The sequence below is a fragment of the Rhinatrema bivittatum genome, chromosome 6 (genome assembly GCF_901001135.1).
Source record: "Rhinatrema bivittatum chromosome 6, aRhiBiv1.1, whole genome shotgun sequence".
In the NCBI taxonomy this organism is placed as follows: domain Eukaryota; kingdom Metazoa; phylum Chordata; class Amphibia; order Gymnophiona; family Rhinatrematidae; genus Rhinatrema; species Rhinatrema bivittatum.
Genome location: NC_042620.1, coordinates 128,692,398 through 128,717,752, shown reverse-complemented (window position 1 = coordinate 128,717,752; position 25,355 = coordinate 128,692,398). Strand labels below are relative to the sequence as shown.

Genomic DNA, 25,355 nt, shown 5'->3' with positions numbered 1-25,355 from the left:
TAAGGCTGGGAGAACGAGAGATATGTGGAACAACAGTGGACCAAACTAAAAGAAGCAATTACCAAGGCAACTAATCTATATGTTAGAAAAGTAAAGAAAAGCAAGAGAAAAATTAGACCTATCTGTTTCTCAAAGGAGGTGGCTGACAAAATAAAAGCTAAAAGAACAGAGTTCAAGAAATATAAAGAATCCCAAAGAGAAGAACACAAGGAAGAATATCTAGTGGAACTGAAGGAGACAAAGAAAGCAATCAAGAAAGTGAAAATTCAAGCGGAAGAAAGGATTGCTAAAGAGGTAAAGCAAGGTGACAAAACATTTTTCAGATACATCAGTGAAAGGAGAAAAGTCCAAAGTGGTATAGTGAAATTGAAAGGTGAAAAGGATCAATGGGTGGAGACAGATGAAGAAATGGCAGAAGACCCCGGAGAAAGACCGACACTAGTCAACAAGAAACTGGAGGGAAGCAGAATGGATGAAACTCCGTTTATGGAAGAGAATGTATGGGAAGAGCTAGGAAAACTGAAGGTGGACAAAGCCATGGGGGCCTGATGAGTTTCATCCCAGGATACTGAGGGAGCTCAGATGTGCTGGTGGCTCCGCTGTGTGACCTGTTCAATAGCTCCCTCAAAACGAGAGTGGTGCCGAGTGATTGGAGAAGAGCGACGGTGGTCCCAGTTCACAAGAGCGGGAGCAGACAAGAGGCTGGAAACTACAGGCCGGTTAGCCTCACCTCGGTGGTGGGAAAGATATTGGAGTCACTGCTGAAAGAAAGCTTTGTGAACTATCTACAAGCAGCAGAATTGATGGACCAGATGCATCATGGTTTCACCAAGGGAAGGTCATGTCAGACAAATCTAATCGACTTTTTTGATTGGGTGAATAAGGAATTGGATCAAGGAAGAGCGCTCGATGTCATCTACTTGGATTTTAGCAAATCTTTTGATATGGTCCCATACAGGAGGCTGGTGAATAAAATAAGAAGCTTAGGAGTGAGTGCCAAGGTGGTGGCCTGGATTGCAAACTGGTTGACAGACAAAAGACAATGTGTGACGGTAAATGGAACTTACTCTGAAGAGAGAGCGGTGTTTAGTGGAGTGCCGCAAGGATCGGTGTTGGGACCGGTCCTGTTCAATATCTTTGTGAACGACATTGCGGATGGCATAGAAGGTAAGGTTTGTCTTTTTGCGGATGACACTAAGATCTGCAACAGAGTGGACACACCGGAAGGAGTGGAGAGAATGAGATGGGATTTAAGGAAGCTGGAAGAGTGGTCGAAGATATGGCAGGTGAGATTCAATGCTAAGAAGTGCAGAATCATGCATATGGAATGTGGAAATCCGAAAGAACAGTATTCAATGGGAGGGGGGGGGGGGGGGAGGGCTGGTGTGCATGGAGCAGGAGAGAGACCTTGGGGTGATAGTGTCTAACGATCTGAAGTTGGCGAAACAATGTGACAAGGCGATAGCTAAAGCCAGAAGGATGCTGGGCTGCATAGAGAGAGGAATATCGAGCAAGAATAGGGAAGAAATTATCCCCTTGTACAGGGCCTTGGTGAGGCCTCACCTAGAGTACTGTGCTCTGTTCTGGAGACCGAATCTCCGAAGGGACAGAGACAGGATGGAAGCGGTCCAGAGAAGGGCAACCAAAAAGGTGGAGGGTCTTCATCAAATGACTTATGAGGAGAGATTGAAGAATCTAAATATGTACACCCTGGAGGAAAGGAGGAGCAGAGGTGATATGATACAGATTTTCAGATACTTCAAAGGTTTTAATGATCTAAAGACAATGACAAACCTTTTCCACTGGAAAAAAATCAGCAGAACCAGGGGGTCACGATTTGAAACTCCAGGGAGGAAGACTCAGAACCAATGTCAGGAAGTATTTCTTCATGGAGAGGGTGGTGGATGCCTGGAACGCCCTTCCGGAGGAAGTGGTGAAGACCAAAACTGTGAAGGACTTCAAAAGGGCGTGGGATAAATACTGTGGATCCATAAAGTCTAAAGGATGTGAATGAAGAGAAGAGGCATGGGAGTAGTTTGCGGGAATTACGGCTACTACCTGGAGATTAATACTCTTATTCAATAAACATACTCACTGTCAATGCAACTCCAGCATTGCTCTATGCTTCAACAGCAAGAGGAAATATGGAAAAAAAAGGTTTTGCATTCACAAAAAAACCAGGCTTGCTTGTTGTGGCGGTTACTACCCCAAACCAAATAAGTCTGATACTTCACTTCAATCATATCCAGCATAGCTCTCTGCTTCAACGGCAGGGGGGAAAGACTGATACTTCACTTTCAGTACATATCCAGCATAGCTCTCTGCTTCAACGCCAGGGGGGAAGAAGAATAGAGGATTTATATTCAGGCAACAACCAACAACCAACAAGGAATGAATTACATATTCTGGGCAAAAAAATAATTATGGGAGTAGCTTGCTTGTTACGGCAGTTACTACTCTGAATCAATTAAGCCTGATACTTCACTGGGAATACATATCCAGTGCAATACACTGCTTAAACGGCGGGGGGAATAAAGAAAAGAGGAATTATATTCAGACAACAGCTAACAAGGACTGAATGGCACAGGCTGGTTAAACAAATAAGTGTGGGAGTAACTTGCTTATTGCAGCATTTGCTACCCCTGGCAAATTGAGCTGGATGCTTCGCTTGGATGCAGCTCCAACGCTTCTCTCTACATTGATGGCGGGGGTGGAGGGAAACTGGAACCAGGGGGTTGCTGATGGGGGCCAAGAGTAACAGAAAAGTATGAGAAAAAAAAAGTGTGAAAGCTTGCTGGGCAGACTGGATGGGCCGTTTGGTCTTCTTCTGCTGTCATTTCTATGTTTCTATGAATAAAATGTTATTTTAAAGTTACGTGTTAGGATTTATTTGAAATTGATTATATGATCACCCCTCTTATTTTGATACATTGATAAATAAATAGGAGACCCCATTCCACCTTTTCTTCACCCCAGGACAATCCCATCATAAAAGGAAGAATGAACCTCTCTCTCCATACCCTCTCCAACAAGCCTCATCCACCACTGGGTACATCCTATGCACTATATCCAGTGTTATATACCATCTAAATAGTATTTTATAACTATTTTCCATAATTCTGGAGGAAATGGAACACTTTTTCATAGCTAAGAAGCACTGTTCCTACACATTCTTCTTCAAAGATTCCTCCAGATCCCTTTCCCAAGCTCTGATATGGGCTGGTTTGGATTTTAAATCCACATTTATCATCCCATATATTTTGGAAATGGGTTTCTTTAATTTATCTGCCTGATCACAGAGCCCTTCAAACATTGTCTTACTCTTTTTAAGATCAAACCTGACTTTTCTGATTTACAAAGTGCAACAGGTGAGTAAATTAATATATATCGCTACCCTGGAGAGAGTATCTATCCTCAAGTTCTGAAAAAGGGACCATGACTTGATACTCCCAAACTCATTCTAATCAGGTTATTCCCAAAGGCCCCCCCCCCCCCCAAATGGAAACAAGCAGCCAAGTCATTTATTACCAGGTGGAAACTTCCTATTAAGTAAAAACAACCAGCAATAATAACAATTGCGCTCACCAATTAACATGGGCCACCATCTTTTCCAAACACTAGGGTTACTCAAAAACAAGAAGATAAATCTTTCATCTCTAATTCTTCACCCTTCCATACTCTCATTTCAAAGGTAAGATTCCTTGCCCAACTCTGTTCTAATTGGGGACCAAAAGTTTAACTAACCAAATTATATGCCAATCAATAATGGTTCTCAATTGGGAAGCCGCATAATACCACTCCAAATTAGGCACACCTAGCTCACCCCTGAGTTTAGTTTGGTAGAGTACTCTCTTTGCTATTCTCAGAGGTCTGCATTTCCAAATGAAGCTAAATATCTTTTTCTGCAATAATTTTAAAAGATGATCAGGGATACTAACTGGGAGAGTCTGAAACAGATAACACATTCTAGGCAATATTTTAATTTTCACAGAAGATATCCGGTCCAACTATGACAGTTCTTTTTGACCACAGCACCATAATTCAGATTGAACCACTGTTCCCCCTCCGGACCTATATGTACCCAAAGATATTTCACCCTCATTTTTGCCAGCTGAAATGGCAATTGGGCTTTCAATCTTTCAATATATTCCAAGGAGGATGAAATATTCAAAATCTCTGACTTATCCCCATTTACTTTAAACCCTTAAGACTAACCCATAAACTTGTATCGCTCCCAACAACACCCTTAGAGATATTTCAGGTTTTACCAATGAAAATAACATTTTTATAACTAATCTCTCCTATCTGTATACCCCATATTCTTTCTTCTCTATGAATCTGTTCAGCAAAGGGTTCTAGGGACAAAGCAAAAAGTAAGGGAGACAACCCTGACGGGCATCCCTCTTCACCTCAAAAGGCTCCATGTGCCACCCATTTATCTTCAGATATGCCCAAGGACCAACATACAATTTCTTTATTAGAATATAAGAACATAAGACTTGCCATACTGGGTCAGACCAAAGGTCCATCAAGCCCAGTATCCTGTTTCAACAGTGGCCAAGCCAGGTCACAATTATCTGGCAGGATCCCAAGGGGTAGTTAGATTCCAAGCTGCTTATCCCAAAAATAAACAGTGGATTTCTGCAACTCTGTCTTAATAATTGTTAATGGACTTTAGAGATATGAATCGGAACCGGTATCTGTTCAGATTCTGGTTCCGATTCACAACGTGAAATTTTTATCTTGCAGTCCGATCGGGTTTTTTTTTTTTATTGGCTGCGCCCGAGCCGATAACCAAAAAATACAGCCGACTCTTTAAAATGAGTTTGTTAGTATCCCCCCATCCACCGGACCCCCCCCCCCAAAAAAAATTTTTTTTTAATACCTGGTGGTCCAGCGGGGGTCCCATCGGCTGCCAGTAAACAAAATGGCGCTGATGGCCCTTTGCCCTTAGCATGTGACAGGGTATCCGTGCCATTGGCCGGTCCCTGTCACATGGTAGGAGCAATGGACGGCCAGCACCATCTTTAAAAATGGCATGGGCCATCCAGTGCACCTACCATGTGACAGGGGCCGACCAATGGCACAGATATCCCCTGTCACATGGTAAGAGCAAAGGGCCATCGGCGCCATTTTGATTAGTGGCAGCCGACAGCCCGAGCGCGGGAGAATGCTCCAGGGACCCCCGCTGGACCACCAGGTATTTAAAAAAAATTTTTGGTGGGGGGGGTCCGGAGGGTGGTGGGATACTAACAAACTCATTTTAAAGGGACAGGTTGTGTTTTTAGGTTGTGTCCTTTCTTCCAGCCCCCCCCCCCCCCCATAATAATAAGAAAACCCACTAAATTAATCGTGGGGTTTCCTAATGCCATCGGGGACCCCCCGATATCTGACGATATTTTCAATCGTCAGATAAACGATTCACATCCCTTATGGACTTTTCCTCCAGGAACTTGTCCAACCGTTTTTAAATGAGGCTATACTAATAGAGTTCACCACATCCTCTGGCAATGAATTCCAGATCTTAATTATGTGCTGACTAAAAAAATAGCTTCTATTATTAGTTTTGAATATATTACCAGTAACTTCATTGTGTATCCCCTGGACTATGTACTTTTTGAAAGAGTAAACTGATTAACATTTACTTGTTCCATTCCACTCATTATTTTATAGACTTCTATCATCTCTCCCCTCAGCTGTCTCTTCTCCAAGCTGAAGAGTCCTAACTTCTTTAGCCTTTCTTCATAGGGGAATTGTTCCATCCCCTTTATCATCTTGATCGCCCATCTCTGTACCCTTTATAATTCTGCTATATATTTCTTGAGATGTGGTGATCAGAACTGAATACAGTACTCAAGATAAGGTCGCACCATGGAGCGATACAGAGGCATTATGATATTCTCTGTTTTATTCTCCATTCCTTTCCTAATAATCCCTAGCATTCTAATTGCTTTCTTAGCTGCTGCTGCACATTGAGCAGAAGATTTCAACATATTGCACCTCTAAATTTAGAAAGAAACTAAAGACATGGCTCTTTAGACAAGCCTACCCTGACTAGACACCGCTCTCCTATGGAACCTGCTGATTTACTCTTGCTTACCATTCTGGTATGAGTCACTGTCTTTAACCTTGTATTCCCCTTGTACATATGTTATTACCAATCCTCTTGCTACATTAGAGCATAAGAATTGTTAGTTGCGTTACTTCCTTCTGCTCTGTCTGGTTTTCGTTGCAATTAATAGTATTTCCCCCTCCCCCACCCCTGTTTATTGTATTTTCCATCTGTCAGTTCTAATGTAAACCAGTGTGATGTTGCACACTAATGTCGGTATATAAAAGTTTCAAATAAATAAATAAATATTTTCATCATAATACCTAGATCCTTTTCCTGAGTCGTGATTCCTAATGTGGAACCTTGCATTTTGTAGCTATAATTTGGGTTACTCTTCCCTAAGTGCATCACTTTGCAGTTGCATGTCCTTTCTCCCAGTTTTGCAATTTCCTGTTACAATTTCTCACAATCCTCTTGTGATTTGACAACTTTAAATAATTTTGTGTCATCATCAATTTTGATCATCTCACTTGTTGTTCCCATTTCCAGGTCATTTATAAACATATTAAAAAATCATCAGTCCCAGAACAGATCCCTGGGGCACACCCCTTTTCTCCATTGGGAAATGTATCATTTATTCCTACTCTCTGTTTTCCATCTTTTAACCAATTGGCAATCCATGATACGACACTGCCACCTATCCCATGACTTTCTAATTTCCTAAGAAGTCTCTCATGAGGGACTTTGTCAAATGCTTTCTGGAAATCCAGATACACTGTATCAACTGACTTACCTTTATACACGTTTATTTGCGCCCTCAAAAATGTAGCAAGTTTGTGAGGCAAGATTTCCCTTGGCTAAATCCATGGTGGCTTTGTCCTATTAAACTTTGCTTATCCAAATGTTCAGTAATTTTATTCTTTATGATAGTTTCTACCATTTTGCCTGGCACATACATCAGACTCACTGGTTTGTAATTTCCTGGATCACTCTTTGATCCCTTTTTAAAAATTAGCATTACATTGGCAACCCTCTGGTCTTCAGGTACCATAGATGACAATATTGATAGTTTACAAATTTCCAATAGCACATCCCCAATTTCATTTCTCAGTTCTTTCAGTACTCTGGGATGTTCTTTTAGATATTATAGACTCTCTCACCCCACCTTTCAACCATGCTGGTAGTCATTTATCATTTTTTCCACCTGTTCTAATGCGTGGAATACATCTATTCTGGGTTTCCAAGATGGTATTTTAAAGCAACATCCATGCCTCAGCAAAACTCTTAACCTTTGCTGTTGCTCCTTTCAGTTTTTTCCTAACCATTTTCCTCATTTTATCATATTCACCTGTTTGAAAGTTAAATGCTGTCATAGTAGATTTCTTTTTTGCACTGCCTCTAGTTAAGTCAAATTTGATAATGTTGGAGCCACTTGGCAAAAGTGATCACAACACATTGTTAAGAAAAGCACCCCAACCTAGCACACATTACAATCCCCAATGGCCCTTCACAACTTCCCCCAGAAGTAAATTGTCTTCTAAAATTATCCCACAACTTAATTCCACTTAGAGAAAAAATCTCCCACCTCTGCGCTTCCCTTGAAACCACACTACTTCCTGGCCAAATCACCCTCCTCTCCCTCCCAATCCCAATTCCATCCTCCACCCCTTGCACTGGATTTTCTCCTCTGAGAAATAATGTCCTTGTAATCCTTGTAACCCCCAGCAATAACTCCCAACAATCCCGGACCTTCTCTGAAAAAATATCTTATCTAATATTCAGAAGACATCCCCTCACAAATTGTTATAGACACAAAAGAGAAATATATAACTCTGTGAAAACTTTGACCAAAGATTGACCAACAGGTTAAACACAAATGGGCTGATACAGTACAGTGCGCTCCGACGGAGCCGACGGAGCGCACTGTTAACCTGCTATTGGACGCGCGTTTTCCCTTACCCCTTATTCAGTAAGGGGCGGAAAACGTGCGTCCAACCCGCCGAACCTACTAGCGCAAATGCATGTTGATGGCCCTATTAGGTATTCCCGCGCGATTCAGTAAGTAAAATGTGCAGCCAAGCCGCACATTTTACTTTCGGAAATTAGCGCCTACCTTTGGGTAGGCGCTAATTTCTTCCGGCACCGGGAAAGTGCACAGAAAAGCAGTAAAAACTGCTTTTCTGTTCACCCTCCGACTTAATATCATGGCGATATTAAGTCAGAGGTCCCGAAGAGTAAAAAAAGTAAAAAAATAAAAAAAAAATTTGAAGTCGGCCGGCGGCTGTCGGGTCAAAAACCGGACGCTCAATTTTGCCGGCGTCCGGTTTCCGAGCCCGTGGCTGTCAGCGGGCTTGAGAACCCACTGACAGCCACCGCTCCTTTTGCCCGTTTCTACCTCCGGGCCTCATTTAAATACTGTATTGCGCGCACAGGCGAGTGGCCTGTGCACGCACCAGGAGAGCAGGCATTCGCCCGCTCTACCACGGACTTTACTGAATCGGAACGAAAGTCACTACAGCTGGAGCCTCTTGGGATGATGGTAAAGAAGAAAAGGAACCCCAGACTGATGCTTCAGCCTCCTTCCTCCATTCGCCACATGCTGCCATCTAGAAAGCGTTACTCCTGCATGAGCATTCAGCGTCTCCTGACCTTAGGCTGAGGCCATTGGTACCTCCAGCCCAGCAGCTTTCATAATCTCGGCTGCCTTGGGCATAGATTGTACGCTTGATAGTAAAACTGAGGCCAAAAAGAAACAGCGATGGGTATTTCACATTCTAATTGCACAAAACAGAAATGACTTCCTTGAATTCTCTCATTCAGCATTTAGAAATAAGGGAGAAGTCCTGAAAAACCTCAATTTTGTGGTTATCTCCAAGTAATCGGGCCATTGTTGTGGGCTTACAGCATCACTTCCTCCTTTATGTGAAAGCTGTGGAAACATACTACACTTCATCTCTGGGATATTTCCCTGGGAGTTCCCAGTGAACAATGAGCTTATTCTGGCTTCACAGGTGGTATTTCAGCAACTTGGGCATCCAGGCCCAAAATCATGGCCCAGATGTTACCCACTACATGAAAGCAGTCAACCTATTCAACTCCCTACAGGATCCCCCTTAATGTCAGGTTAGCTCTCCACATGCAATTTTCAGGATCTTCCAAATGATCATTGAGATCAGAATATGAAGGAGAATTTTTGTCATATGCCGAATGCCATTGCATCGTCTCAGCAGAATGATCATCAGCCGTGTCTTGGCCACCGCCACCTGACTTCCCCATTTGAGCAGATTGCTTTTTATCTCAGCAACTGTATTCACAATTACTTGTCATATCACGAGCATATTGCAATGTAGTTCTTTAACCACTGTTGAAATTCCAATCTGGAAGGAGTGGCTCCCACAAAACCAGTAAGTAGCCTGCCTCGGCATCCAAATTGGCACAGTCTGGGGTCGTATCACTATTAAGGCCTTTTACCCCTTGCACCAAACCACTCACACAGGAGTACTGCTTAAGATCCACCTTTTTTCTTTTCAGTCACCATCTATCTGATCACCAGCCTTGCCCAGCTCAATGGCCACAAAAAATATGCCCATCGGACAGCTCTAGATTGAGGATGTTAGCGGTTTAGGTCAGGCACCACAGTCAAGATGCCATCACGAGTGATGACATCACTTTCTCCTGCTTGAGAGGCTTTTAAGAAAACCAAAAAGTCATGGGATAGGAGGCAATGTCGTTTTGTGGATTGCAAGCTGGTTAAAAGAAAGGAAACAGAGTAGTATTAAATGGTTTTCACAGTGGAAAAAGGTAAACAGTGGAGTGCCTTAGGAATCTGTACTTGGATCAGTGCTTTTCAATATATTTATAAATGATCTGGAAAAGGGTACAATGAGTGAGGTGATCAAGTTTGCAGATGACAAAATTATGCAGAGTAGTTAAATCTCAAGCGGACTGTGATGAATTGCAAGAGGAACTTGCGAGACTGGAAGATTGGGCTTCCAAATGGAAGATGAAAATTTAATGTGTACAATTGCAAAGTGATGCATATAGGGAAAAATAACCCTTGCTGTAGTTTCACAGTGTTAGGTTTTATCTTAGGAATTACCACCCAGGAAAGAGATCTAGGCATTATAATGGATAATACATTGAAATTGTCAGCTCAGTGTGCGGTGGCAATCAAAAAAGCAAACAATGTTAGGAATTATTAGGAGAAAATGTCAAATAAAAAGATGGATGTCATAATGCCGCTGTATTGTTCCATGGTGAGACCGCATCTTGAATACTGTGTGCAATTTTGATCACCGCATCTCAAAAAAAGACATAGTGCAGAGAAGGGTGACCAAAATCATAAGGGGCATGGAACTGCTGCCCTATGAAGAAAGGCTAAAGAAGTTAGGGCTGTTCAGTTTGGAGAAGAGACAATTGAGAGGGGATATGATAGCAGTCTACAAAATCCTGAAAGGTCTTGAACAAGTTAATGTAAATTGGTTATTTACTCTAGATAATAAAAGGAGCAGGCGGCATTCCATGAAGTTAACAAGGAGCTCATTTAAAACAAATCAAAGAAATTCTTTTTCACCCAGCATATAGTTAAGCTCTGGAATTCATTGCCAGAGAATGTGGTTACAAGCAGTTAGTGTAACTGGGTTTAAAAAAAGGTTTGGATAAAAAGACTGAGAAATTTATGAAAGGAAAGAAAGAGAAAAAAAAAGTTTACTTACTTGATGTTTTCATTGAATCTACAAGGAATTTAAAGAACCTATTTTTAGAAATAAAATTATAATAAAAAGGATAGAGAAAGTGAATCTTGTATTTATACTTATCTGACATATGTTGTTGACTCTGTTGGACTTGGGATATTTTCAGAATGTTATGTAACAAAAACAAAAAAAGATAAAGAAGTTATTTGCTCTAACTCTATCAGTTCGAGTCTGAGTGTTTTCTACCTAAGCATGTTAAGATAATGTACATTTACCTAGTGATCAAAAAGCAGTGTAAAATTTCAACTTTTGGTTTCTAATTCTTTATTCTTGTAAACCTTTAGCCCGACTGCTAACATACACCCCTTACATTAGAAGGCCAGGTTAGCGAATACTCTAGCGGGGACTTGGGGTGTGAGTGTTCCCAGGGGGCGGGGCTTACACTAGTGTGGCATATCTTATGTTATGTTCTAGTGTTTTTACTAATAATTTACTAACAGTTTTCTCAGAACCAGTTCTGTTAGCAAACTTGATCTCTGTCAGATAAGTATGGTTTCCACAAAGCAAATATTATGAAACAGATGTAAATAAATGACTTTTTAACAAGAATCTGATTCTTTCTATACACTGTTCTCTAATTTAAGGGGTGACAGATCCTTTCAACAAGAAGAACTTCAAGGCAAGTATGTTAACTGTTGTTTGTCTCGGTCTCTTTTTTTCTCTATATGTGATATTTGCTTAGTATCTTTCCATCAGATCACTTTTTTCCTATATCTAGACCTCTACTTGTGTTGTTTCTTTGTCCGTATTCCTGACCTTGGTGTTAATTTAAATGCAGTCTAGCTAGACTCTTTTCTTCATATCTTAGTGTGCATGTATGGCACTCTTAGCTGATGATCCTCGATGCTAGGGAATGCTGGTCTTCGTGTCCTCACTGTAGTTGGCTAATAGGATCATTTATGAAAATGCTATAAGGTGTTTTCGCATGTGTTAAGCACCTTTAACGCATGTAAAAACGCCTTTAATGCATGCGATAGCACCATAATGTATGGTGTGATGCAAATCCAAAAAAGAGGCGGCGTTAGGGGTGGGAGTGGGCTGGGTTTACCCTTTTGCGAAGCCCTATTGCAAGGCTTTTGTGTGATAGGTTGCGTTAAGGCTTTATTGCATTTTGCGATGTGTTCTAAAATGCCTGTTTTAGTAGTTTTGAAGCTCCCAGAGCACCAGCCTAGCTATCCCGGGGGGGGGGGGGGGGAGAGAGTTTCCTCACTCATCAAATCTTCACAAGAGATCACTGTTATTCATGCGTCTCACTTTGAATGACAAAGTGGCCCCTAACCCCTACACCCCTAAACCTCACCTCGAGTTACTAGGTGGGCCTCCCATAGAGATATAAATACCTATCTAGTGTTAGAGCATTATGACTAGGCTCAGGCTCTCTCTCTCAGTGGCCCTGATAGTAAACATGGTCCCCCCAGTGGTTGTATGTAGGAAATACCACAATTCTGGCACTTACCTCAAAGTTATCGCAATTAGCGCTATTGCGATAAACTGCCTCGTACCATTAAACACGCCCCTTTTTCTATCCATGCGATATTTAGTGCATTTTGATAAATCCAGGCCTAAGGCTGGTAAATGTTTCTGGCTAGCGATGTTGGAGTGACTGAGGAGCTCTCTTCAGTTTCTCCAGTGTGTATGGTCCTTTTTAGACTCTTTCTTTAGCAGATCATCTGTATTTTAAATAACTACAATAAGAGAGAATGTCTACACTGGCCTTGGTTCTTCACAAGTCTAAGATTTCCCTAAAGTGTGGTCTTGGACTTTGGTGGACTGAGATTCTAACTAAAGAAATCAAATGATAAATTGCAAGTCCCTACTGATTAATCTCAGTAGGATTTATTAAAGGAATAATGTTGTGGTTCTCATTCTTTCCCACACTCTCCTCCAAAAATATGCAGTGGCTTGTAAAATTTTATTATACAAGTAGTATGACTAAGAAAAAACATTTACACTCTGTTCTTTACATGATGCCTCTTTTTTCTTTTTATAAGGGTTGACTGTTATATCTCTTATAATAGAGTCCTTCTTAGACTGGGTTTTATACCTCTCATGTGTTAATCTCGTTTTAGGCAAAATTCCCACTATTAATTACTAGGGTCACTATCTCAGAGTTGGGCTTCGAGCCACAACTCCCTTTCACCATCTGCTTCACCCAAGTTCAGACTGGTACAAATTATTTCACTTTACTAGAGCACAGCTGGTGACACACCTTTGTCAAGGATACTCCTTTATACAGAACCTCTGATACTAAATAAAGTTTGATAAAATACAGTCAATATCACTGTCACCCTTCATCTGTTATACTGCAATAGTATTCAGGGTTAATGTACACAGCCCACTAATTTCTGAGCAGATTTTCAACCATTTCTTTCATACCACTGTTAAGCTAGTATAAAATTTAGCACAGGCAAGCTGGGCTCATTAACTGTCTTGCCACTTATCTTTCTCAGGCTTACCATTTAATTAAAACCAATTCACATTCTCACATTCATACTAGTCTCATTCATTTATGTGTATTTAAAATGTTCCTTCAATTATGTTTTCAACTTTCTCTACTTCTGAGGCAGAGCTAAGACACAGCATATCTGACCAAAGTTGTACTTTTCTCGCACACGCTCAACATTCTTCAACTGTCATCTACTGTAACAATAGGTTAGGATTCCTGCTCTTGTGACCTCACTAACTGGCAGATTTTAAAAACCCAGCACGGATTAAAACCGGGAGGTACGCACGTGGATGGGCCCCACACACCACGGGGATTTTCAAAGGCCATGTGTGTATCTGCCAATACACGCCAAAGAAAGACCAGCTGAAAAGGGGGCAGGCCAGAGGCAGGGTGTTGGTAGGCCGGGACAGTGCCGTTAAGCACTGTCTCATTCCCGTGCGCACCGGGAACACTGCTCCATCTCCGGACCGCAATTAAGTTCTAAAACAAAAAAGAAAGAATGGCAGATAGTGGGGTTTTAGGGGGGTCAGGGCAGATAGGAGAAGAGGGAGGCAGTTTAGTTAGGAATTCAGGAAGTTATTTCCCAGTCCATTTCTTTACTGGAGCAGACTGGGAGGCAACTGGGGAAAGGGCCTTTTGCATCGCAGCACACATCTTACAAAATGTCCCCCTTTACGAACGTGCCGATATAAAATTGGGCAAGCATGTGCGCAGGTAGCGGATTTTATAACATATGCATTGATGCGCACGTTATAAAATCGGCGCGCATGAGGTCGCCCGTGTGTGAGGCTTAAAATTTACCCTTAAGAGAAAATATTACCATTAGAGTATTAAAAATGATATATTAAATCTTTCAGTCTAACACCATCCTATCACAGGAAGTGATTAACTAAGACAGCTGTCTAGTTTAATTCCATTTAGAATGTCTCTATGAAAGCTCTGGGGTATGCTATCATGGCACAGCTTTAGTATCCTTCCCTAGCTGCTTAACCATGCTATTTTACCGTTTCTGCTCTGAAGCCACTTGGTTTCTATAGTAATGGCTCTTTTTGAACTTTCTAAGCCATTTGGAACTGCTAGCTTGTACAAAGAGGCAAGTTAGAGAAAATGGAAACCTGGACTAGATTCAGAATTTAACTGGATCTGAGTTAAAGTTGTCACAAAATTTGTGATTTACATTTTATTTTCTCTCTCACAAATTAAGCACATTTTTAAGAGTTTATGAAGTCCCAAATGTTCTTGACCCATTTTAACTCCATTTTTAGTGAATAAGAGAATTCTAAATAATGTAAAAACTTGTTTCTCAAGATTTTCAAAAGGAACAAAAACCAGTTTACCCATCTCTAAGAACTTCCCCTATTGCTCCCAATCTTTGTACCTGATTCACTAAGGGGCAGATTTTAAAACCTGTGCGCCCGATTTTATAACATGCGCGTGCAGCCGCGTGCATGTTATAAAATCCAGGGTCGGCGCATGCAAGGGGGTGCACAATTGTGCAACTTACGTGCACCGGGCCGCGCAACCCGCCTCCGTTCCGCACCCCGCATGCTCCCCTCCCTTCCCTTACCTAACCCGCCCCCCAGCCCTACCTAGAACCCCCCTTACCTTTGTTGAAGATGTTACACGTGCCGGCCGATGGCCGGCCCGCGATCCTGGGCACAGCGGCAAATGGCCCCTGTGCCTGGAGGCTCAGGCCACGCCCCCGCCCCGGACCGCCCAAGCCCCTTTTTGCAAGCCCCGGGACATACGCATGTCCCGGGGCTTGCGTGCGCCCCCGAGCCTATGCAAGATAGGCTCGGCGCACGCAGGGGGAGGCAGGGGTAGTTTTTCGGGGGGTGCGCACGTATCTTACGCACTCAACCCTTTGAAAATCTGCCCCTATACGCACAACAGGTAAAATAAAGGTCGGGGGGGGGGGGGTTAGAAAGTTCCCTCCGAGGCCGCTCCGAAATCAGAGCGGCCTGGGAGAGAACGGGGGAAGACTGCGGGCATTGGAGCATGCAAGTTGCACAATTGTGCACCTCCTTGCGTGCGCAGACCCCCAATTTTATAACATGTGCGTGCATGTTATAAAATCGGGCGTCCATGTGCCGGGTAGCGCGCAAACACATGGACGCGTGTGAACAACCTTTTAAAATCTACCTCTAAGGATTTTCGCCTAAACACAAAATGGGAGAAAAGCCTTAAGGCCCGATTTTAAAAGGGCCAGCACGTAAATAATAGGGGTTAAGCGTGTGGCCAGCCTTGCAAGCGTTGCGTGCATTTTTTGAATGGCCCAGCCACGTGTGCAACCCGTTATGCGCCAAAGTGCCAGGCCTTTGAAAAGAGGCCGGGACAGCACCTTTCGATACAGTCCCAGGGAAGCATGCGCCAGCAGCAGGCCAGCACACGGAGATTACTTCCTGCTCCTTGGGAGCAGAAGTAATCTAACAAAAAAAAGTAAGCAACTAGGAAGGGGTTAGGGGTCAGGGAGGAGGGGAAAGGGTAGGAAGTTTCGATAGGGGTTTAGGAAAGCTCCCTCCCAGTCCATTTCTTAATTGGCGCAGACTGGGAGGGAACTGGGGAAGCCCTACTCCCTTCACCACACATGGCCTTTTAACCCCCCCCCCCCCCTTCGTGAGCACGAGTCGCAGGTCGCCCACACATGTGTGTGCGGATTTTAAAATGAATATGGCCCTTTGTTTCCCTGGTTTGAAACATTTTAAGCCCTTTATTCCATTCAGTAAAAACCTCATTAGTTTTAAATAAAATGCTCCTTTAACATCCTGTTTTGGTGCCAGATTGGAGGTTTAGAGGATCCCTATACATGTTCCCAATATTTATTTTAATGAATTTGTGGGTATTTTTAAAGTTTTAACACTTTGTTTTAGCAAAATCGCTGAGGCCGATTTGGGATACTGCAGGCTAAATGGTGACTTCTAGAGGTCTACCCGACCTCGAATTAGTGCTTTTTAAAATTGTAAACACTTATTTCTGCTTTTATTTCCCTTAAATCCAGCCATGGTTCTTCTGCAAAACTGGACAGAACATCACTCCCTGGCCCAACTTCTTTCATGCACCAGAGGCTTTTCCCAAGGCCCTTGACGTCAGTCAGCCTCACCCGTACAGCGGCAGAGTCCCCAAACCTGCCACTGCTTAGTGCAGGTGTCCCACAGCAGCCCAGCATCAGCCGCTCCAATCACTGCTCTAACTCTGCCCCTGCTTCCCGCGGCTGAAGAGATCAGTCCTGCTGCTGTGTCCTCTCTCACCCCCTTAGCCTGAATCACTGCCCTGTCGCAGCCCGTTTCAACTGCGCGAGGAAGCAAATGCTCCTGCAGCTGCCTCACAGGCCCAGCATTACTCAGTTCTTCCTGCAAAACCCTAGGCCATTATAAGGATGCTGCCTCTTCAGTCTTGGGCTGCGACCGTCCCAAGGCAGGCTCCCAACACTCTTCACCATACTGGGCCATCACAGAGCTGCTTCCAGTTTCCCTAGCCAGGTAATTTTAATTTTTTATTTTTAAAAATCTCCCTTTTTTTTTCTTAATTTACAAAAAGAAAAACCCCAAACACACTTTATCCCCTTTTTTAAAATTTTAACCACATAGTTTATATTATAACAACACACAAACACTGTATGGAAAATAAATACTTTATTGTTTTAATATTTTTAGAAATCAGCCCTCATGTATTCCAAACTTGTACAAATCTTTTGGCTAAACTTTTTTTTATATAGAATAATGTTATCCCAACTATTTTTTTTTTTTATTAGCCTTCAACAAGACACAAACATTAACTGTTGAAAATACAGATTACATTAGATTCCCTTCAACATTCAGAAGTCATGAGCCATTACACATCTGGACAGATACAAAAACCAAGTACAATTCCTTTTGTCTTCCTTGTATGCTCGGATTTCGCCTAGAAGCCAATATTTTTGATGGGGCAGAGCTACATGAAATGCTTGAAGAGGGGAAGAAGAGGTCAACCCACTTGTATTCCCTTAATACAACCAAGGTCATCCCCACATTACTGTTGGCAATACCAATATCCTAACGATATCTCGTCACAAAAGAAAGATGAGGAATGTGAACAAAAAATATATAGACAGTGTTTCAAAGGCTACACACTGAACGACGAAAGAAGTGGCATAAATGGATGAAAGTTTGTCTCAATTGTCTTGTGCATGAAAGGTAAAGCTTTCAGTGTAAGACCTTAAGTAGTTTTAAGTAAACTCATATTTCTACCATTATGCTTATGGTAACCCTTTCCCCATTTTTGAGTTAATAAAGCAACTTTAACAGAAGCCTCTTTAAAAGTGGTACTCAATAGCAGTAGAAAGATTCTTTGGTTCTTTCAAGCTCTAAGTCTATCAATTATTGCACAGTAAATACCTCATGGAGGTCAGTGTTTTTGTTTTGTTTTTTTCTTAAGAAGTTAAGAGAAGTAGGTTACATATAACTGGTTAGATCTGAAAGTCTTCAAGTTTTATGTTACACCTCCACGGGAAAAGAAGAAGAACAAATATAGATATTAAAAAAAAAAAAAAAAAAAGACTGTAGACATGAAAATAAATATTTCTTACAAACCGCCACAGTTGTCTTAATATTTTAGAAACAAATAAGAAGCTAAGCAAAGTGCCTAAATTATGCATGGTTTGAGGAACGCTGTTAAAATATGCACTGTAAAATCAGATTGTGTACACAGTCGCCCGTCTCAGCAGCAGCAGTGGTAGGATCTCCTGAAGCCCAAGTGTTATCTTGATACCCCCTTCCCACCCACCCCCAACCAGTGTAGTTCAGCGATGTCCTGCGTTTCAAGTGCTCCAAACGGCTTCCTAGGACTCCACACCAACCTTCATTACAAAAGAGAACCAAATGGGAAAATTGTTGGTGCAACACTGGAACTGTACATTCTTTGGCAAGATGCTAACATACAGGCCTGCATATTCTAGGAAGTACAGCAAACACTTTGGATTATGGGAACTACAGTCTAGAATACGTTTTGAAAAGTTGAATTGTAAATATCAAGGCAGCCACTTGGAAACATGCCTGCTTTTGCAGACAGACTGAACATCAAATGCACGGACAAAAAATGCTCACTTCAAATTCTACAGAGCCTTACACTCCAAATTTATCCAAGAATTAAAAAGTGCAGAAAGCAGCTATATAAATCAACATTCTCATTTTTAAATTAGGGGTGGGAAAGCGTTTGGTCCAAGGGCAACACTGGGTGGCATACTGTTGGGGGGGGGGGGGAGGGGAAAAGGTGCTCTCCACCTCCCCCAGCACTGTGTGGGAGAAGCAGATGAGACGTGGCCGTCACAGCTGAGATCCACCACCTTCGCAGAATAGATTAGAAAACATGGTTTGCCCACCTTTGTTTCAAATGATGCATATTTTAATGCATAAACCAAACTGTTTTACAGTTGGGGTGAAAAACAAAAAAAAAAAGCCATAAGCAGTATAATACACATTTCCTGTAAAGCACAAGAGCATACTGGCTTACCATGGCCACAAACAGAGCAACGGTGCCAGCTTTAATAAAAGTTAGCTTCTAAAAAGGAGAAGTGTGCCCTGCAGATGTTTCTGTTCTGGGACTTCCAGTTCAAAATAATGCAGTGCTTGAATGTGTGAATAAGGCTTGATATTCAAATAGAGGCATTAAGTAGTAAGTACTGCTTTTAAATGACCAATTTAAAAATGGACTAAGATATTTCTGAATAAATGCCAATGCAGAAAAAAAAAATGTATCCCAAGTTTTCACTGTACCCAAGTAGGTCAAAAGAAGCTTTTTAAAGCAATCTTAGAGAAACCTTATTAATATAATGTACACAGCCCATAGTGCAAGTGACGGGCAGAAGGCAGCTTTTTCTACAATCTCCTGGATAAATGAATGCACGGTTAATATGAAGTTGTCTCGCACTCTGCGACAGTAAATTTTAGCATATTACCTGATTTGATAAATAGGACAATTCACTGAGGCTGATGCTCTGCATTTTACTTTAACAAGAGAAGAAATATACAAACTCCCTATCTACCAACAAGGAAAATCTCTATCTGCATTAATATTTTAGTGTGTGCCAACCTCAGATTTTATGTAATATATGCTGTCAGGGGAAAAAAAAAAAAAGTTGTGGTTCTTGTCTCAAGATTTCTTTTATACAGCACAACCACAAGAGAAGTGAAACGGACTGCATCCTTCAGCCAAGGCTCTGTTCCCAGTCACTAGCCCAAGATGATGACAACTTTCAGCTGCTATAAAGCCCCTGCAGTAAACATCAAACCCAAAACTCATATATGCCTGATTATTACTTCGGCACATGGTCTTGGCTCCAGAAGAGCCAGCTGATGTAATCTAATGTGATATTATTGCAGAAATAGCCTACACTGCAGTCAAAGCATACAGTCAGGCCTCACTCAGCTGGGATAGCAATGGCACTTCAAGTATGAAAGGCTAACTATGGACTGGTGGCTTCACAGTTGAATGTCATATTATACACCATCAGATAATGTAACTATTTTCTCTTTATGGTTTCCCCCTATTCTGGTGCATCAGCTATTAGTCCCATTAAGAAGTATCATGCAGTTACCTGAATTACCTAGCTTCATGGTGTGACATGCTTTGTGTTAGCAGATTTGCTTGGGGAAGAAACTGCTGCTAAGAGTCCGCTTACAATTTCTCGCCTGATATCTCCAACGATAGATTCTTTGATCTAAGAAAATAAAGTTTCAAATTTTGAATATTCCATTATGCTTATGCAGTTGCTGGCTTGATAAAACACTTATATGATATAGTAATAATATTTATTCTTCTGAAATTCCGCAATTCTTCAAAAAACATTGCAGATTACAATCAACATACATAAAAATATTTTCTTACAGTACAATAAAAACATACATAAAATATAAAAGAAACCTAAATAGTTAAACACCTCTAAAAATAGAACTGCCTTTACCATCCTTCTGAACTTTAAATCTAATTCACTGTGTATGTCCCAGGGAACAGAGTTCCAAAGTTCAGGGTCTAGAAATGAAAAAGCCTTAATTCTAATAACATTCAATTTAGATACTGTCAACACCGGCACAGTAAGGAATAGATTTTAAAACCCCAGCGTGCGTAAATCCCGGGGTTTACACACGTGGCTGGGTCTTACACGCGCCGGGCCTATTTTCAATTGGGCCCGGCCACAAGCGTAAACATTGGGTCGCGTATAAGTGCCGGGGCTTTAAAATGGATCGGTCTGGTGGGCGGGGCTAGAGACACCTGGCACAGCGGCCATTTACTGCTGTGGCGGTGCACGCAACTTGCTCCTGCTCCTTGGCAGGAGCAAAAGGTTAAACAAAAAAACTGGGATAGTTAGGATAGGGGGAGGGCAGGGTAGGGAGTTGGGAAGTTCCCTCCCAGTCTGCTCCTTAATTGGAGCGGAATGGGAGGGAACTGGGGAAGACCTCGATGCAGTAATCCAAGTGTAAAAATACATTAGCTTGAATCACAAAGCAAAATTGAAGAGAAGGAAGAATGTAATGAAAAGGCTTCAATAATCATATCAAAGAATATAGGTTTCAAACATTAATTTTAAGCATTTAAATAAAAACATAGCATCATTTAATTGCCATGAGTTCAAGAGACAAAAATAAGAAATCTTAAAGGGTTTCTTTATTCAATTGTATTTGCCATCTTTCCAACTTGCACACACGACGGCTTACATAATTATTCAATAATACAATCTAAGACAGTGACTTGACAAAACATCACACCACAAGTGTTACCACATCCAGTTCCGCCCTAGACTAGACCTATAAAACAAAAATAAAATTGGGCCTACAGTATAAAAACAAAGACAATAATGAGAGTGAACATATAACAGTAAACTGCTAAAATACAATAATGAAAAGCGTACAAAATAAACTTTCCATATGGCACACCAAAAGGCAGCACAATAAATTAATGTTTAAAACTGCATTCAAGCTGCTGCCATGGGAGCAAGCTCTACCAGGGACTAGGCCCGAAGGCCAGAGATCTGGGAACCAAGAAATTCTACTGCACCAGTTCAGCATGTGTCCACCACCTGCTGGAGACAGAGAAATACTGGCATTTGCCAGTGCAGCACCAGCCTACGTACCAAGTGATGATAATCACTGAAAAAGGATGCGTAATCCTTCTCCAACTGCTAACAGGCAAGGAGTCTGGACTGGTGTAGCAGGATAAGGAATGTATTATATAATCCTCACTCACCGATGAGGAGATACATTACTATTGTCCAAAATCTGGCTTTTCCAGCAAGCCTACTCCATATCCCCCCCTACCACTTAGAATTTCCCCCATTAGTGAATTCCTCTATAATATATACTCTTCGAGCTATGACTATGAATGCCTCCGATTTAAGACTAAGAATTTGCCTGCTGTTTTTTGTACTTTGAACTCTCCTATCTGTGTATATAGTTGGTTTACTCATATTGAGTTATATTTATAGCTAGTTTTCACCCCCCTGTTTAATGTACTCTATTGGTTATATGTAAGGGCCCCGCCCAAAAGTTACCCTTGTTCCGCTGTTATATGTAAGGGCTCTGCCCAAATGTTTTTGTTTTTTTTTGTAAACCGATGCGATGTGTCAACGGATGTCGGTATAAAAGAGACCTTAAATAAATAAAATAAATAAATCTCAGAAGACTGATCTACAATCGAACTCATGCAGCTTTTTATTCAAGGTCTCATTATTTAATCACGTTTTTATGTAAGGATAAGTAACTGTAGGTTCTAGGCCATTTTAAAAGGAAACTGAGTCAGTTCCCTGCTATTTCCTATGTGAACAGTAAAAACCTGCCATAATTTATATAGTATTTCCTGAGATTAGACTAAATAATGTGAACAGACATATGGTAAAATGTTCACAAACTGATCTTTATTAACTTATACTACACTAAAATATTTGTAATTTATTGCATTCCATGATGATTCTTCATTCCAAAAGGGTTATGGGTAACATAACATTTATGCAAGAAAATGATATCATACGATTCCATCCAAGTATCTAATTCCAGACAACTTGTAGCAGGGTAAAGAGGAAGTGGCACTCACTTTGCCATGAAAAGGACCAGGCCCACCCACAATTTCTCCATTAAAAAAATGACTGAACAAAAAAAAGCATCATGCTGGGTACGCTCGTGAGCTCTTGCAAGAAGGATGCCTAACTAAACTGCTCTGTAAGAGAACTGTTGTTAGCTCAAAATGTTTCACGTCTATTTGGACATACATTTTTTGCTCCTTTTCACTTGCTTATTGCAATGTCTGGCACGAAACTGGGAAAGATAGAGGCAGCCTTTGCAATTGCCTCGGCACTAAATATGACCCCTCCCCCTAATCCCTGGAAAAATCAGCACAGAGCAAAGCTATGGCGTTATCTGACACAATCCTAGTTTAATTGCTTCAGATGAAGGAGATGCTAAAGCTAAACACAGGCAACATGTGCTATAAGCTAGAAGTAATAGATCTGAGCACAGAGTTATCTTAGTTCCATGATCATCTGGATAACTTAGAACAGCATCCAAAGCAGAAGGTATGGTAGAGCAGTTGCAGGCCTCAGTTAAGAAGGCTGATCCCTTGGAGTGAGTCTTTGAAGACCTTGCAAATCGGAATTGTCAAAACAATATTCATATACTTGGGTTTCCTGAAGGCATTGAAGGGTCTGATATGACTGTTTTTGATTACCTTCATGTTCTTCTGTTTGGTTATGCATTTGCCTATGAATTGGAAATAGAAATGGTACAAAAGGTGCCCCTCGCAGCTGCTGAAGAAAGCTCAATATTTGCAGCCGGTAGTGGCAAAGTTGTTGCAAAATCTGCAAGTGTTGGCTGTTCCTGGTGCTGCCAATACTTGCAGATTTTACAGCCATCCTTAACAATCACCAATTGTTAAGGATGGTTGTAAAAGTTTATTTATATCAGACTTGGCCAAATTTCGTGTGTAACTTAGATGGCCTTACTCAGTTTATATCCACAACTCAAGCAAGTTGGGTGCCAATTATGGTCTTCTTTACCTTGCTTGAATGTGAGTGACACAATCCTTTGACTTTTTGGATCAAGTCCAAAAGTTACTGCAGGAGTCTCGAAACATCTCTTATGCACTCCTGCAACTGTTGATCTGGTTGCATTGGGGTCTTCCCCCTTTTCATTTTTTGCTTTCTGGCAAGTTATGCATCTGATTCTGCCTAACAATGTGTGTGTGCCCGATTGTTTTGGAAATGTATCTCTCTATTCTGCTAGGCTTTGTTCAGGTTCTCAGACTGTCCTGTTTATCTGAAGGAAGTCTGTTCAGCTTTCGCCCATCTTGCCACCAGCCAGAAGACTATCGACTTATGAGTTACTTCCATTCCCTGTTTGTTCTCTGCAGTGATTGGCTTGTTTTTGACATTGAGAAGATATGGTACTTTGATAATCTTGAACAGATTTTCTGAAGTGACTTGCTTTATTTTCATTTATTGCAATTTAGGTTAGTGCTATGCTTTGGATTTTGTTTTTAATTTTCTCTCTTCTTATGGCTAATAATACTCTTTCTTCATGTCTTTGAACTTGTAAAGTCTCAATCCTCCTAAACGTAAGAAGGCATTGCATTATCTTAAATCTTTGCATGCAGATTTTTTTTTCTTTTCAGGAAAACATATCTTTCTCATCATGAGTCCTTGAAGCTGAAGAGAGAATGGGTGGAAGAGGCGAATTTTACTCCTGCCGTTTGTATAAAAGAAAGGTATGGCAATATTACATAAAGCATCCAAATTAAAAAATCCACTGGGTGTTAGCACTGATACAGATTAAGGGGAAAAATATTTCTTTTCTTGAAAGCATATACTCCTGAGTTTTTCCACATGTTTTTTTCACTTTTAGACTACTAAGATGCAAAAGTTATTACTGGTGGAGATTTCAATCAACACCCAAATAATGTTAGGGATAAGCAATTCCTTAGCAAGTCTGGTCTCTCTAAATCTCAACATGCACTTGCCGCTCTTATTTCTGATTGTGGGTTATGTGACTCATGGTGTTTATTGCATCCTACAGAGAAAGATGTCACTTAATTTTTTCCCTCAATGCATCAAATCTATTCCTGAACTAACTATAGTACTTTTTAATTTCTAACTCACTGCTCTCTTCTGTTATTTGTTTTAACAAACAGCCTATTTTCAGATCATGCTGCAGTAATTCTTCCATTTTTATGGCCTGAGTCATCTCGTAAGAGTTCAGCTTGGAAATTTAATTCTGATCTTTTGGGCGATGATCAATTTGTTCAGCAAATTCAAAACACTCTGGATAATTATCTTTTTTTTAGAAAATTAGACTATCATCTCTGTTCAATATATCTGGAATGCCTTTAAGACAGTGACCATGGGTGAAATCATTAGTTAAAATACTGGTAGGAATAGAAAACGGAATACAGATCTCTATATTCAGCATTCTCATATGATCAACAATAATAATCAACTTTTACCAAATCTTTTGAAGTTGACAGTACAAATATAATAAGTTACCGAGTGAACATGCTGGGAATTCTATTTTCTTGCAGAAAGCCAGATATTATTCTGAGGAGAATAAGTGTAGGAGACTGCGGGCTAATTACTTTAAACAGTGAGGAAGAAAAATTCTAACTATTCATATCCCTCCTAATTCATTTGTATCTTCTGATTCTGAGATCTTGGGGCAATTTAAGGTTTTATTTTCCTCTTTGTATGTTTCTAAGGTGAGAGATGTAGCTGCATTGGATTTCCATTTTTTGTCTTCTCTAAAGCATCCATCATTATTTGAAGTGGATAAATGTAGATTAGACTCCCCATAACTCAAATGGAAATCTAAAGTTCTATCAAATAATTCCAGGTCGGGAAGTCTCCAGGACTGGATGGATTTCCAATTGAGTTTTATAAGTTATACAGTAAGACACAGATTCCAAAACTTCATGATTATTTTAGTAATATATTGCATAATGGTTTCCTGGATTTGTTTCATAGAGGCACGGATTATTGTTTTACCAAAATCGGGTAGGGATCTCTTGTTATCTAATTATAGGTGTCTCTCATTCTTTAACTCAGATTACATGATATTTGTGAAAATCTTAGTTAGGACACTGGAACAGTATA

At 41.0% G+C, this 25,355-nt stretch overlaps 1 protein-coding gene and 1 long non-coding RNA gene across 3 annotated transcripts in view; one reads left to right on the top strand and one right to left on the bottom strand.

Annotated features, from left to right (window-relative positions):
• Positions 1 to 11,373: 11,373 nt before the first annotated feature.
• The window catches only part of LOC115093738, a 31,190-nt gene continuing 17,208 nt past the window's right edge, over positions 11,374 to 25,355 (top strand). The window contains exons 1-2 of the long non-coding RNA XR_003857397.1: positions 11,374 to 11,429; positions 23,885 to 23,977. This is a non-coding gene — a long non-coding RNA (uncharacterized LOC115093738). The remainder of the gene's footprint in view (positions 11,430 to 23,884; positions 23,978 to 25,355) is intronic.
• ITPRID2 (ITPR interacting domain containing 2) overlaps positions 16,870 to 25,355 on the bottom strand; it is an 88,083-nt gene continuing 79,597 nt past the window's right edge. Inside the window, exons 17-18 of one of the 2 annotated variants that reach the window (XM_029605921.1) lie at positions 19,833 to 19,946; positions 16,870 to 18,086 (exon numbers count right to left, since the gene is read on the bottom strand). In XM_029605921.1, coding sequence (XP_029461781.1) covers positions 19,839 to 19,946 — 108 coding nt within the window. In that variant the 3' untranslated portion in view covers positions 16,870 to 18,086; positions 19,833 to 19,838. Of the gene's footprint in view, positions 18,087 to 19,823; positions 19,947 to 25,355 lie in introns of both variants that reach the window. The other variant, XM_029605919.1, reaches the window with a different exon arrangement.